At 44.0% G+C, this 16703-nt stretch overlaps 1 protein-coding gene across 1 annotated transcript in view; it reads right to left on the reverse strand.

Annotated features, from left to right (window-relative positions):
• The window catches only part of C10H12orf75 (chromosome 10 C12orf75 homolog), a 42162-nt gene extending 25714 nt beyond the window's left edge, over positions 1–16448 (reverse strand). Inside the window, exon 1 of the mRNA XM_030939630.1 lies at positions 16185–16448. Coding sequence (XP_030795490.1) covers positions 16185–16230 — 46 coding nt within the window. The 5' untranslated portion in view covers positions 16231–16448. The remainder of the gene's footprint in view (positions 1–16184) is intronic.
• Positions 16449–16703: the final 255 nt, after the last annotated feature.

A 16703-nucleotide genomic window follows, 5' to 3' on the forward strand; every position in this document is an offset into this window, starting at 1 on the left:
AGTTGAGATTGCACCACTGCACTCCAGCCTGGGCAACAGAGCAAGTCTCTGTCTCAAAAAAAAACAAAAAAACAAAAAAAAAACTGCCAGACACTAATTCTTTCCTAGATCAGGAAAAAGACCTGGAAAGGAAAGAGAATTTCTCTATAGAATATAGATTTTCCTCTCAAGTGACAACTTTGCTTAGCCATTTCAAAATACATCAAAGAAATATATTTTGGGGTAAAATACTTTGATTTTTTTTTTTAATTTGTTTTTGGAGTCTCATGCTGTCACCCAGGCTGGAGTGTAGTGATGCCATCTCGGCTCACTGCAACCTCCGCCTCTTGGGTTCAAGCTATTTTCTTGCCTCAGCCTCACGAGTAGCTGGGATTACAGGAATGCACCACCACGATTACAGGAATGCACCACCACGCCTGGCTTATCTTTGTATTTTTTAATAGAGACAGGGTTTCACCATGTTGCCCGGGCTGGTCTCAAACTCCTGAGCACAGGCAATTCAATTGCCTTAGCTTCCCAAAGTGTTAGGATTACAGGCATGAGCCACCACACCCGGCCTGACTTCTTTTAGAGCCTGCTGTCATGTTGGTGTCTTATTGCTACAAAGAGTCTGCTTTCTCAGTCTTATTAAGGTCTGTTTTAATGTTAAATGCTGATGGGTTGTGCCTGAATTTCAAAGGGAAGAAGGTATAATGAAGCATGTCCAATCCCCACTTCCATCATGGCCTGAACTGGTTTTTCAGGTTAACTTAGGAATGACCTTGGCCAAGAGGAGGGGTCCATTTAATCAGTTGGGGGGGCTTAGAATTTTCAGTTTACATCTAAAAAGAAAATATTATCTTTTTAGCTTTTCTTTTTTATTTTTGTGGAAAAGGATAAAGAATGTGTTTGGGTTTTGCTGTAGTCAGGGGAAGGGAGAGCCAGAGGTGAGCCTTTGATTCTGCAAGTCTTACAGAGGGAAGAAAACAATGATTATAATGTGGACCATGAGTCCTCAATTTTTTTTTTTTTTTTTTTTAAACAGAGTCTCACTCTGTTGCCCAGGCTGGGGGGCAGTGGCGCAATCTCGGCTCACCACAACCTCTGCTTCCTGGGTTCAAGCTATTCTCCTGCCTCAGCTCCTGAGTAGCTGGGATTACAGGCACCGGTTACAACACCCAGCTAATTTTTTTTGTATTTTTAGTAGAGACAGGGTTTCTCCATGTTGGCTATGCTGGTCTTGAACTCCTGACCTCAAGTGATCCACCCGCCTTGGCCTCCCCAAGTGCTGGGATTACAGACATGAGCCACCGCACCCGGCTGAGTCCTCAACATTTAAAGACGAGGGGCGATCTAGTACAATCCACAGGAAGAAGAGAGTGGCCAAGGCTGCCCTGCTACATCTCAGGGATGGCAGCAGGGGGATGGGTAGGAACAGCATGGAAACAAAAGGCAGATGACGGGAGTCAGGTCCCTGCTCCAATGTTTGTCTGACAGTCACTAAATCACTTTGTTTCAGCATCTAGTAAACGAGGACTTACTGGGTCAACAAATGCAGCTAGGAAGGCAAAGCACAGTAATACGTGTGAAATGAGAAATGAGTTTACAAATGGCCACATGTTGTGCATTCAGTGCTTATTTTAATCAGCATCAAGAACTCTCCATCCACTTCATCTTGATTACACCAAGCTATGGGCACCATCAAGGGCCTCTTCCCTGCTGGGCTCACCATTTAACATCCCAGCAGGCCCAAGAGAGATGCGTGGTGCCACCATTTGAAACAAAGTCAACAGACCATTCCCTCTGTTCTAAAACAGCCCTCATTTGAAAGGGCATCATCAACACAATAACTGCAATGGTACAAAGAAGTCAGAAACACTCCATGAAGAGTGTGCGTGTGTGTGTGTGTGTGTGTGTGTGTGTGTGTGTGTATGATTGTAAAATGTGCTCCATTTTTTAACAGGGGAGAAAATGTGCATCTTAGAAGCAAGGTAGTATGGTGGTTATTGAGAAGCCTGTAACCAGGGTAATGAGAATATGACTCCCTAACACACAACTTCCCAAAAGAAAAAAAAAAAAAAAAGGTTGCAAATGTTGGAAACCCTGAACAAAACTATCAGAGTACCTCAGTATGTAAAATGCAAAGCATAAATTTGTCCTGCAAAAGTATAAAATCATAGAATGATCAGAAATAAAATAAAATTACCCTCACTGCAACCTTTTAATCATACTTCACTTATATATTTATTGTAATTAACCAAATGGCAATCCCTAATCGAAGTAATTACGCAAAAAGTGCTTTGATCAAAATTAGATAGTGGCAAGATCCCATTTGCTTTAAACTGTATCTGTGGTTCGTGTGCTTTATCATTTATTAAACAAATATGTATAATGTTACATCTATTTTTTTCCAGACCACAAGGACACAGCATTCATCCTAATACCACTTCATGTCCTGCCAAACTGGCTCCTTACTGTTTAAACATAACCTTGGTGGGTTAATACAATGAGCCTAGGCCTCAGGAGAAGTAGAAATGAAAAAAAAAGGTAACAATGTTTCTTGTGGGGAAAAAAAACACACCAAAAAATAGAGAGAGACTATTATAATTGGGGGGGGAGGGGGTCAAAAGATTTAACGACTATTTCCCAAAACTGTAGAAATGATCATCATAATTTTAAATATCTTCCTAAAAATGGAGAGGGGAAAGGTTTGTTCTCAGGAAAGTATTATATGCAGTTTCAGTAACAAAAAGTGATTGTAAATAGAAAATAAGGAAGGACATTTCCATCACTGTTGGTTGTTTACAGTATCACTTCTCACCTTGGCTGTGTTTAGCTTTTACTTTCTACACTTCTGAAGATTTTAACATTTTATTCATGAGTCTCAATGATAGAAGTCTCAATTAATGAAAAATGCATAGCAAACCCAATCTATTCAAACATTCAGAAAACTTAATCTGGTATTGTGGTTTCATCATAAGATATTTGGTCTTTGTCCCTGGTTCCTGGCACAGAGCTCCTAAAACCCATGGAATTTCCTGAGTGATGAGTGACAGGAGCCTCTCTGTGAGGCTTCTAATGAGATGACTCTTGGCCAAGCCCTACATGGCTTCAGGATGGGGACTGTTTGCTAGAAAGACCAAGCCTTGATTAGAAGCTTGGAACATTGAGCTCCACCCTGTCATCTGCAGAGAGAGAAGAGAGGCTAGAGATTGAGTTAATTACCAGTGGCCAAGGATTTAACCAATCATGCTTGCGTCTTGGTCCTTTTTTGTGTTGCTGTTACAGAATACCACAGACCAGATAATTTACAAAGAAAGTAAAATTTATTTCTTACAGTCTAGAGGCTGGGAAGTCCAAGATTGAGGAGCCCACATCTGGTGAGGGCCTTTATGCTGCTTCATCCCATATGGGAAGGCAGAAGGGCAAGACAGCAAGAAGGGGCCAAACTTGCTTTTATAACAACCCACTCTCTCAGTAACCAACCCACTCTCAATAACCAACCCACTCCATTCGTCCCCCAGTTTACTGATGATTAAACACATTAATCCATTCATGGGAACAGAGCCCTCAAGCCCTAATCACTTCTTATTAGGCCCTATCTCCCAACACTACTGCATTGGGGATTAAATTTCCAACACATGCTGGGGAACACATTCAAACCACAGCTCCTACGAAAACCTCAAAATAACTGGATGTATTAGTCTGTTCTCACACTGCTAATAAAGACATACCCTAGACTGGGTAATTTATAAAGGAAACAGGTTTAATTGACTCACAGTTCCACATGGCTGCGGAGGCCTCACAGTCATGGTGGAAGACAAAGGAGGAGCAAAGTCAAATCTTACATGGCAGCAGGCAAGAGAGCTTGTGCAGGGCAACTCCCATTTATAAAACCATCAGATCTCATGAGACTTATTCACTACCACGAGAACAGAATGTGGGAACCACTCCCATGATTCAGTTATCGCCATCTGGCCCAACCCTTGACATGTGAGGATTATTACAATTCAAGGTGAGATTTGGGTGGAGACACAGCCAAACCATATTACTGGATTCAGTGAGCTTCCAGGTTAGTGAAGATGTCTATGCACCAGGACTGTGGCACAGCCCAACTCCACTGGGGTCAGAGGCTTCTGCACTTGGGATACTTCCAGATTCCCCAAGTACCTCTTCCACTGGCTGTTCATTCAGACCCTTTATGATCAAACAATAAACACGGGGAAAGTGTCCTCCTGAGTCCTGTAAGCTATTCTAGCAAATCATTGAGCCTGAGATGATTTGTGAAGACCCCCAAATCTACAGCCAAGTTGACATAAGTGTGGCAACCTGGAAGCCCAATATTTGCAACTAGAGTCTGAAGGGAGGGCAGTCTTGTGGGACCGACCCATTAAACCTGTGGAGGCTGACGCTAACTCCAGGTAGTGTTAGAACTGAATTGAATTGCAGGACACTTGGTGTCGAAGAATTAGGTGTCAGGAAGGGGAAAAAAAAACTTCTCAGACATTCTTTATGTTTCATATAAAAATTGTATTTGTCCTAGTAGTGGCTAAGGTTCTGAACAGTCTTGAAGGGCTTTATGAATCACACCAAGATTGCATCATGCTGTATTTATTTCAGCAAAGAATTACTTATACTCCAGGTATAGAGTTTAATGCATTTTATTATATTCTAATTTTGTCTCATTCCTCAACTACTGAAGAAAAACATTGTCTTGGTATCCCATGACTGCTGTAACAAATTACCACAAACTGGGTGGTTTAAACAACAGAAATCTATTCACTCATAGATCTGGAGGCCAGAAGTACAAAATCAAGGTGTCAGCAGATCCACACTCCTTCCAGAGGCCTTAGGGAAGCATCCATTCCATGCCTCTCCTGGCTTCTAGTGCAGCGAGCATTCCTTGGCATTCTTTGGCTTGTGGCCCCATCACTGTCTGCTCCACCTCTATTTTCACATCACCTTCCCTTCTATGTCTGTCTTCTCCTCTTGTGTCTCTCATAAACACCCTTCTCATTGGATTTAGAGCCTACTCAGATAATCTAGTATAATTTCCTCATCTCAAAATCCATTATTTATTACCTTTGCAAAGATCCTGTATCCAAATAAGGTTGCATTCACTCACTGCAGAGATGAGAACACGGACACTGAAGGGGTGGCCTGCCCCTCCACACCTGTGGGCGTTTCTTGTTAGGTGGAACGAGGGACTTGAGAAAAGAAATAAGACACAGAGGCAAAGTATAGAGAAAGAAAAAGTGGGCCCAGGGGACCGGCGCTCAGCATACAGAGGACCCACGCTGGCAACCGGTCTCTGAGTTCCCTTAGTATTATTGATAATTATCTTTACCATCTAAGAAAAAAGGAAGTAGCAGAATAATAGGATCATCGTAGGGAGAAGGTCAGCAGTAAGACATATGAATAAAGATCTCTGTGACATAAGTTTAAGGAAAAGTGCTGTGCCTACATATGCATATGCAAACATCTCCATAAACCTTTCTGGTGCATAAAGAGCAGCATTGCTAGCAAGTCCCACCTTTCGCCCTAAGGTGGTTTTCTCCTTTCTCAGTAAACAGTACAATCAGGTTTTACACCAAGATGTTCCATTGCCCAGGGACGGGCAGGAGACAGATGCTTTTCTCTATCTCAACTGCCAAGAGGCCTTCTTTCCTCTTATACTAGTCCTCCTCAGCACAGACCCTTCACAGGTGTCAGACTGGGGGACGATCAGGTCTTTCCCTTCCCACGAGGCCATATTTCAGACTATCACATGGGGAGAAACCTCAGACAATACCTGGCTTTCCCAGGCAGAGACCCTACTTGAGATTAAGAGAATGGTTATGACTTTTAACGAGCAAGCTGCCTTCAGGCACTTATTTAACAAAGCACACCCTGCACAGCCCAAAATCCTTTAAACCTTGAGTCACCACAGCACATATCTCTTGCAAGGAAAAGGTTGGGGGTAGGGTCACAGATTAACAGCATCTCAAATACAGAACAAAATGGAGTCTCTTATGTCTACTTCTTTTTATAAAGACACAGTAACAGTCTGATCTCTCTCTCTTTTCCCCACAGACATATCTTTTTGGGGGCTACCATTCAACCCACTACACCTTATCTTTGTCCTTCCCTGCCTCCAAAAATTATCTTTTAAAATACTCAGCAAAATTAATATCTGGAGGGAAACTAAATTTTATATATATCATGCACAACACAAACAGAATTTTATTTCTCATCCACAAGCCAGCTACAAGATACCGCATTGAGTACTTTTTTTTTGTTTTTGAGACGGAGTCTCACTCTGCTGCCCAAGCTGGATTGCAGTGGCTCGATCTCGGCTCACTGCAACCTCCGCCTCCCAGGTTCAAGCGATTCTCCTGCCTCAGCCTCCCAAGTAGCTGTGACTACAGGTGCGTGCCACCACGCCCGGCTAATTTTTTGTATTTTTAGTAGAGACGGGGTTTCACCACATTAGCCAAGATGGTCTCGATCTCCTGACCTCATGATCCACCCGCCTCTGCCTCCCAAAGTGCTGGGATTACAGGTGTGAGCCACCATGCCCAGCCTGCATTGAGTAATTTTAAGTAGATGGATACAATATCTTGGTTCCTACAGACAGATGGTCCTTTGAGAGCTAATCAGCCTGTCATGTACATTAAAAACTGTGAGTCATACTGTCCAGCATGCCTTCAGTATTATACAGATTCAAACATCTATTGATGTGAGACTCTCCTCCCACATGCCAAACTCTATTATGAAGAACATACCTCTATCTTTTAAAAGAAAGAAGGGCCGGGGATGGTGGCTTACACTTGTAATCCTAGCACTTTGGGAGGCCAAGACGGGCAGATCACGAGGTCAGAAGATCGAGACTATCCTGGCTAACACAGTGGAACTCCGTCTCTACTAAAAATACAAAAAATTAGCCAGGCGAGGTGGCGGGTGCCTGTAGTCCCAGCTACTCGGGAGGCTGAGGCAGGAGAATGGCGTGAATCCAGGAGGCGGAGCTTGCAGTGAGCGGAGATCTCACCACTGTGCCCACCTAGCCTGGGCAACAGAGCGAGACTCCATCTCAGGGAAAAAAAAAAAGAAAAGGTCATATACATTTTAGTCTATTAATACCTTTTATGATCACTACACTATATACTCTATAGACTTTATAAAATATACTAGAAATATTCACAAGTAAATGAATTGCTAAGTTACATATTAAGTTATATTCTTCAAACCAAGTGATGATAATTCACACACACACACTCAAAATTATGTATGTGAAGAATTTGTAAAAAAAAAAAAAATACTAAAGATTTAAGAAGCACTCTTCTTTCAGCATAAATGATCAGAAACATAAATGTCTATGGCTCTTATGGGAAATAATAAAAACATGCAGGAATGTTTTACTCCTTATTTGTTTTAGAAAAGAAACAGTCCCCCTGAGAACTATATAAATATAACTGCAGAAAAAAAAACAAAATTCTCTTTAATTTTGACAGCTTGCTATGGCTCTTCTGACCCATAATACTTATAAAACTACGTCATAGTCTTGGTTTGGCCAAAAGAAATGGAACAACAGCTCACTACTTCATCCAAAGCAATGCTTGTTTTTCAGAGTGCAATAAAAAAAATACAGATTCGTAAGTGATTTCTTCAAATAATGGAGGAAAGAAATTCAGGTCAATGTGTCCTAGAAATATAAAATTATGTCAATGAAAATGGAAGCTCTTATAGAAAATCTCGTTTTTATAGGTCGCCCTTGTTGAGTAGTGCTAGAGTTTGGTTTATTTGTCCCCTCCAAATCTCATGGGGGTGGGGTCTAATGGGAGGTGTCTGGGCCATAGGGGCAGATCCTTCATGAATGGCTGGTGGTAAAGAGTGAGCTCTAACTGTATTCATTTCCATGAGAGCTGGTTGGTCACTAGCAAGAGCCTGGCACCTCCCTCTCTTCTCTCTACTGCTTCCACTCTTGCCATGTGATCTCTAAACACTATGGCTCCCTTTTACGTTCTGCCATGAATGATAGCAGCCTGAAGCCCTCAGCAGAAGCAGATGTTGGTGCCATGCTTCTTGTACAGGTTACAGAACCATGAGCCAAATACACCTCTTTTCTTTATCAATTACCCTGTCTTGGGTATTCGTTTATAGCAACACAAAAATGAACTAAGACAAGTAGCAAAAATGGCCAGGTGCAGTGGCTCACACCTGTAATCCCAGCACTCTGGGAGGCCAAGGCGGGTGGATCACCTGAGGTCAGGAATTTGTGACCAGTTTGGCCAACATAATGAAACCCCATCTCCACTAAAAATACAAAACTAGCCGGGTGCGGCGGTGCGTGCCTGTAATCCCAGCTACTCAGGAGGCTGAGGAAGGAAAATCTCTTGAACCTGGGAGGTGGAGGTTGCACTGAGCCGAGATCACGCCACTGCACTCCATCCTGGGCGACAGAGCAAGACTCTGTCTCAAAAATAAATAAATAAATAAACCAAAAATAAATGCAGCCATATAAAAAGTACAGGCATAAGTTAGTGCACTGACATTTAGCTGATATACTAAAATTTAAGTCATGTCTACATGGAGCTGTAAAGGCTCATGGTAAACTGCCTTTGCTGAATTATAAATAATGAGAGAAATTTAATAGAACTGATTCTATTTTGCTTTGCTTTTAAATAGGTTTTTTTTTTTTCTTGTTCTGACATGGAAGCCAAGATAACTATGAGAGGAATTTAGTTTACAGTTACACTTTGAAGCAAGGAAAACTGACCCCCAACCCCCACGCCCCCATCCTTGTTCAAAGATCAGAGCTGCATTCATATGGCAAGGTTAAAATTATGGTAGGGGCTTAAACTTTACTAAAAAATAGGCATAAACAATGACCCCGCTATTGTTTAGCACGCTTTCCTATAAGCTGCCTACTGCCCTAGAGTCACATAACCAGGGGTTACAAGATTTCCAATTTCCCCAAATACTCCTATAGATAACATCAGTATTGTGAAACCTAAAGACCTGGTCTTTGAGATATTTTCCGGATTTCACATTTTGGTAGATCAAGAGATGCCACCTGGTTCTGAGAACCAACTTTTCCTGGGAACTGACTTTACTACCCAAAGATGTTTTACATGCCCCTATAACCTCATCCCTAGCCAACCAATTATTCCAATTCCCCAGTAACCCCCTGCCTATCAAAGTCCCCTTAAGAAACCCTAGCCTTGGCCGGGTTCGGTGGCTCAAGCCTGTAATCCCAGCACTTTGGGAGGCCGAGACGGGCGGATCACGAGGTCAGGAGATCGAGACCATCCTGGCTAACACAGTGAAACCCCATCTCTACTAAAAATACAAAAAAATTAGCCGGGCGAGGTGGCGGGCGCCTGTAGTCCCAGCTACTCCGGAGGCTGAGGCAGGAGAATGGCGTAAACCCAGGAGGCGGAACTTGCAGTGAGCTGAGATCCAGCCACTGTACTCCAGCCCGGGCAACGGAGCGAGACGCCGTCTCAAAAAAAAAAAAAAAAAAAAAGAAAAGAAACCCTAGCCTCCAAATTCTCAGGGAGACAGGTTTGAGAAATTTCTCACTGTTCTCCACACTTGGTCAGCCCTGCAATTATTAAACTCTTTCTTTGCCACAAAAACTGCTGCTCTCATTGTTTTTTGTTTGCTTGTTTCTTTTTTTTCTCTTGAGAAGGGATCTTGCTCTGTCACCCAAGCTGCTCACTGCAGCCTTGCTTGCAACCCTCCTGGGTTCAAGCATTTGTCCCACTTCAGCCTCCCGAGTAGCTGGGATTACAGGCGCGTGCCACCACACCTGGCTAATTTTTGTATTTATAGTAGAGATGGGGTTTCGCCATGTTGGCCAGGCTGTTCTCAAACTCCTGACCTCAGGTGATCTGCCTGCCTCAGCCTCCCAAAGTGCTGGGATTACAGGTGTGAGCCACCACACCCAGCCCTCATTGATTTTGTTTGGGGCAGTGGGCAAACACAACCTACCAGGCTGTGACAATGGCAGAAACGAATCACTCACTTTGGATGCCTTTATGAATCATTCACATGGTTGTACCATCAATTCTGGGGAGACAGAACAAGCAAATGATGCACAGAGCTTCTTGGTTCTGTCTCACCAGTGATGACTACCTGAGCAAAGGGGTCTCCACACCCCTCTTTATTCATCATCACTTCAAACATGGTATAGTCAAGTATGCTGACCACCTGTCCCTTACTATTTTACTTGTAGAGTGAGTAGCAACCTCCTTCCAGTTACCCAGGCTCTAACAGTTTAATTTTTACTTCTCCCTCTTCCTTCATCCCACATCTGCAGCCTCTCTTTAGCTCAACTGTCTTCCCCATCTCTGTGACCTCAACGCTTCTACCCCTCCAGGGCCCACAGTCATGATCCAGGCCCTCAGCACTTCTCTGAGCACAGAGAGCAGCTGTGAGTGATGCCACTTCTGTATGTACACGCCATCAGTGGCGCACGCCTTCCTTCTACACCAGTTGTGTACTGGTACTTACACAGTACCAGTGTGGGTACTTACAATATACGAGTCACTGTTCTAAACCAGTGATATTGGGTACTTATAATATACGAGTCACTGTTCTAAACACTTTACACGCATTAACTCACTGAATCTACAGTAGGCTCTCTTATTACACCCCCATTTTATGGTCAAGGAACCTAAGGAACAGACAGCCTCAGCAAGTTGCCCAAGGTCATACAAACGATGAATGGCAAATATAGTATCTGTATTTGGCCTTTTTGCCTGCAGAGCCCACTCTCAACTCTGTGGCCTCAGTGCCTCTCTGTCCTCCTCGTCCCGTATCCTAACCATTCCTTCTTCCCAATACCCTGCAACCAATGTGAACGACTACATCCAATCAGGCTAGACTTATTACCCTGAAATGCGCCAAGCCCATTTCTGTCTTTAGGACTTCCTAGAGCACTAAAAATGACCTGCCTTCCATTTTCTGCTATCCAAATCTTACCTATTCTTCAAAGCCAAATAAAGTTCCACTTCCTCCATGCCATTCTTCAAACCCAAACAAAGTTCCACTTCTTCCAGGCAGGTTTCCCTGACTTCTTGAGGTTTTATTTTCTTCCCTCAATTGCTACATCAGTACAGTGGGCCCACACCAACTCAGGACTTCATTTTGTATCTTTTTTGTTTCTCAAATATGCTCATTCATTCAACAAATATATTTCAAGAAGGAAAAAATCCATTAAAATTGTAGAAATTGGTCTAGAGGCTGAGGATACAGCTGTAAACAAAATGTATAGGCTTTCATGAGGCCTCCATTTTGGGGGAGGGGAAAGGAGACAAGAAATAAACATAGTATCAGCTCTCCAGCAAAAGAAATGTTTCACACAGAGAAAACAAGAGTGAGTTCAGCATGTTTAAATAGAAAGAAGGATGGTACACAGTTGTGGGGAAAGGGGAGTAGTGCAAGACAAAAATGTTTGATGATATCAACAAAATTTTATATTATTTTTATATTATTTCCCCCACAAATCTTGGACTAAAGGTAAACACAGTTGTATCATTTCAATACTACCAAACCATTTACAGATGTAAATTAAGGCTGGACCAATACAGCTACCTCAAAAGAATGCAATTATCTAGCTAATTGAGGACAAGGACATAACTAATCTAAATAATTGGACCCAAAAGGATGGTATTAACTCCCTGGGGTACACTGACAAAATAGGGTAAATAATTATCAAGCTCCTTCCCCTTGGACTATTGTTACATAAACAGTAGGAAAACTATTACGGAAACATTCTGACAATAAATTGCCTGCAAAGTTAAGATCAGTTGCCAATTACATATCTCTGGCAGAAAAATTTCAACTAACCAATTTAACCAAATACCATGAGCTGAATATGTCTGAGATAACTCCCACTGCAAATAATATCTACAGCCTTTAGCCTGCATTAAAATAGGCTACTGTAGATATGGGGAACTATCAAACTTTTAAGGGATTTTCTGGTTTACATAAAAAGGAATTTCTGATTTATATTACAAAGACTTGCTTCATAGTCTGTATGTATGTGACTACATAAAAGGGAATGACTGACCTGCTGTGCATCATTAACTCAGAATGCAAGGTTGGTCATTTCTCTGCCTAGTCAGGAGATATGCTCAGGGGAAAAACAAGCAAGTAGAGAATCTGACTGCAGAGAAAGAGCGAGAGTGAGCGAGAGTGCAAAAGCTCCCTGCCTTATAATAAATGTGACTTTAAAATGAACTATTAAATCCAGATGTTTCTCTATAATTTGGGGTCTAGACTCCAGACTATGCAGAAAAAAATTGCTGCATTCTTTATGTAGTTGTACGTTGGGAAAAATCAAATTCCTACCTTGAGAGAGTGATCATATCAAAATGTGAGAGAGCTTTTGTGTACTCAAAATGCCTCTCACAATTCCATCTAGGTCGACAGCTCAACTCCTCTAGGAGGACTTCTCTGATTAAACTGTGTCATTCAACATCTCCTGAAAACTTGGAGGTCCAGATTATATTCTATTATCCACTGCTTTGCAGTGATTCTCAATTGCTTAATCTTCCTACCTAGACTATCAATTTCTCAAGAGCAACCAAGTTTGACTTCATTCTACAAACATCCACTGCTGACTGCCCCAGCGTTGCCCTAGAAGTTCCCAGCAAAGGAGGTCCCACGTAGGGGTGGACAATGTGTAAGCTTACAGTTATTAATAGAAACATACTCTGGGGGCAAGTCTACCCAGAATTATCAAGGGGCCGATCCATCTCACTTCTCCTTATGGCCACTTGACCCTTTTACTCCATACCAGTTTCTCCACGCATGAGGCATACGGAACCCACTTTACTCAAGTACATTACTGCATATTAATCTGTCATGTTAACCAAGTCCCCCAGACAAAAGCCAAGAGAGGCAGCTGTCCTGATATCTCAGGGAAAGGGGAAACAATTATCTGGTTTACCTGAATAACTCAAGAAGTAAAACAGGGCTTAGAATGGAGATTTCAGATTTAGGGGTATTTATAATAATATATTAATGCATGAAAAAAGATGTGGCATGTTCTCATAGAAAAATATTCAAAACCACTTTGCCTTCAAAATGGGGATAATAATAATATTATTCTATAGTAACAGTTAGTTTACAGAGTGCTTTCACATTATTTTTGAGTTTCACATAACACTTATGAAACAAGATACACCCAATTATTCCCATTATATGAACAAAGAAACCAAGTTTAAAAAAAGTAACATGAAACACCCACAATAATGCAATCAGCCCAGCACCAAACCTAAGCTTAAGCTCACTGTCCAGACTCTTAAGTTCAGCACCCTTTCCACAATCTCTTTGGACATTTTTTTTTCTGAAAAGTTGAAGTATGGCTACTGAATTCTAAGACTCCTAGGACATATCGGCAGTTGTGCACTGTAAATGGCTAGAAGAGAAGGACAACATCTCTTTAACATGTTTCGTATTGCTCAGGTTCAGTCCTCCAAGTGTGCAGCTTGGTCAACAGTGTAATTGATACGGATGCCCAGGCTCACGGCTGGAAGAGATTTTCAGTACCTTTGCAAGGTGGTTTATTTTTCTTTACACCTCTCATCCTGATGTATTTCCTCTCTGAACCTAAACTCCTACCACCAACTGACAACATTTCAAAATAACAATGGCCAAATCCCCAAGTCGGCTAGGTGGACTCACAGGCAGGGAAATGTTTGGGAATGGCTTCTCCAAGACAAGGGCAGATCCATCAAAGAGGTGATGCAATAACTCCCTGCTCATCCTGTTGTCTCCTGCATGCTTTGAGTCTGCATTCACTATCCTTCTCTCCTCTGAAGAAAAAGTAATTTTTGGCCAAGAGCACGCTGGAGGAGAGAATAGCATGCTCTCACATGCACTTTCCCTCACAAACAAAAGTGAGACTGCTCCTCAAACTACTCTTTTGGTAGTTTTTTTTTTTTTTTTTCAATATGACTTCCCTTTAGGTGATAAGGGATGTGCTCCCAGGGGGAAAAAAAAGTCAATCAAATATTCATAAAGAGAATCGTATTTCCCCAAGAAATCGTATTTTCCCCCCAAATTTGATTTTCACATTAACATTTTAGAGCTAGTTCATCATATCTTACCATCTTTCTATTATTATTATTATTATTATTATTATTATTATTATTATTATTTTAGATGGAGTGGAGTTTCACTCGTTGCCCAGGCTGGAGTGCAATGGTGTGATCTGGGCTCACTGCAACCTCCACCTCCCAGGTTCAAGCAATTCTCGTGCCTCAGCCTCCCAAGTTCAAGCAATTCTCGTGCCTCAGCCTCCCAAGTAGCTGGGATTACAGGCAGGCGCCACCACACCCGGCTAATTTTGTATTTTTAGTAGAGACTGGGTTTCACCATGTTGGTCAGGCTGGTCTCGAATTCCTGACCTCAGGTGATCCACCCACCCCAGCCTCCCAAAGTGCTGGGATTACAGGCATGAGTCACTGCGCCTGGTCCATCATTCTGATTTTCATTTGGCAATGGTAGCCCCTCTCCATCCCTAAAACTGACAAGCAGTTCATTAATAAATCAAAATGTACATGCATGAAACTAGCCTCGTTTTAAGGGAAATCTGTTACAAATCCTTCCTACAATTTTTTTTAATGTGGATAATTTTTCTTAACCTTTTTTAAAGTAGGCTACACATGCAGTGGATTGCATAGGGCCACAGTACCTAGTAGACTGAGACACAATTTGAGTGCAGGGTGTGGCCTTGACACTAGTTCATACACGCGGAGCTTTCTGGCCACCGGCAGGTTTGAAGCCAGTCTGCCCTCATCAGCATAAGGCGCTAAGCTAGCCTTCTCCACTGTTACATGAATCTAAAAAATTCTCTCTCCTGTGGCTCTCTGCATTATCACCAGGACAGGATTTAATTCAAGATGGTAACGGTTAACTCTAAGTCATAAACTTTTCAACAAATCGCTACCTGGGTTCATTCATATCTCTAGGACTAGAAGTGCACATATGTTAGCCCTTTCTCTTGAAGCGGAATATTCCCGGTGTGTGGCAACAACGGCAGCCAAGGAGGAAACACAAACTTGGCAAGTACTGAGCAGATTGCCACATCCGATTCCATTATGTGAAAGTCAAAATAAACTGTAAAATAAATAAATAAGTCTTGAGTCTAAAACTACATTTTTTACCGGCGTCTGAGTTAAGGGATGCGACAGGCCCAAGGTTACAAAGTCATTGCCAGGGCCTCCACAGCCGCCTAGGAAATACTGCAGCCTCCAACTGCTGTTTGCATTTGCTGGTTAGGCTAGGATGTGGCATCAGATTTATTTCAATTGGAGGAGATAGGAGCTCTTTATCCAAAAGGACACTGAAATAGGTCAGCAGCTATTACTCAAAACAGATCCAGGCTATCTTAAATCCGGAGACAAAGGCAGGGTGAAATAGAAGGGTGAGTTTTGAAAAAAGTCACTTGACACAAAGCCTAGCTGGCCCGGGGAAGCTAGAAGACCTTGCCTGCCAATCAACAAAATGAAGCGGTATAAAAAGAAGTTTCGATTTGTGTTTGTGTGTGTGTCTGTGAGTTTTTAACGAAAAGTACCTTTAATCTGTTAATAATAAAGCTCTGTCTCACATATGTAAAACATCCTTACTGCTGCAGCTTCTCAGAGAAATCCTAAGAGCAGCCCAGCCGGTCTTAGGCATCACGGCAGACACGGATGCGTTTTTGCAGGTCTGTTTCTAGTTCTCCCTAACCCCACTCCCACTCCCCGCTTTCTGCCCCACCACCACTGCCCGGAAAGTCCTGTCTTGCTCTGCTGCACTTTTCCAGGTGCAGCGCCTGGGTTCCGAGGAGCTGGGGGAGAGGCCTGGAGGAGCAAGTGTGGGAAGTGGGGGAGCGGCCGGGGGCCACGTCCGGGAATCCTCTCCCCCAGGAGGGCGCCAAGCCCCACCGGCTGCAGGGGAGCCCCGGCGGCTGCAAGGGAGCCCCCGACAGTCCTCCCCGCGCTCCCTCTGCTCCAGAGATGCCCCGCAGGCTCGTCTGCTCCAGGCGCGACCGCCCCCGCGTGGGGGACTTGCCACGCTTTCGGTCTTTCCAGAAACGGGCGGTCTGCTCCTGTCCCGAAAATGGGGACGGGAACAGGGGGGCTGCGCGCCCCCACCCAAGATCCCTGCACCCTTCCTTCCCGCCGCCTCTCCAGCCCGCCCCCGCCGGCCCCCGCTCCCGCCGTGCTCACCTCTGCCCGCGCCCGCGCTTGTGGCGGTGGAGTTCCCGCAGCCCATCGCGCAGCCGGCCGGGGAAGCCGCACTCCGGGGCTTGCGGCCGCGGGTCTTGGGGGCGGAGACCCAGACGAAAGGCGGCGAGCCCCGAGCGGGAGGCTGACGGGGCAAGGAACCGAGTGGAGGCCGCCCCCTCCCACAGCCGAGGGACGCGGCCCGTGGCGCGGCGGGCTGCGGGCTGCAGGGCGGAAACAACCCGGCACCCCTCGCCCCCGCCCCGCCCCGCACGGGGACCCGCCGGACCCACCCGTCGCCCCGGCAACCGCGTACTGGCCAATCCCCAGCCGCCTGCTCGTTTCGCGGTCGGACATTGGTCGTCGTTACGAGGGGCGGGAGTTTAAAGTGGGTTCTGGGGCGAGGGCGCGGCAAGGGGCGTGGCCGATGCGGCGGGGCGGGTGTGCCCACCTGCCCACCCTCTGCATCCTCCTTGCCTTGTTTTTGCTTTTCTTTCCTCACTTCCCCTCCCTGCCCCAGGA

Source organism: Rhinopithecus roxellana, chromosome 10, assembly GCF_007565055.1.
Source record: "Rhinopithecus roxellana isolate Shanxi Qingling chromosome 10, ASM756505v1, whole genome shotgun sequence".
NCBI lineage: Eukaryota > Metazoa > Chordata > Mammalia > Primates > Cercopithecidae > Rhinopithecus > Rhinopithecus roxellana.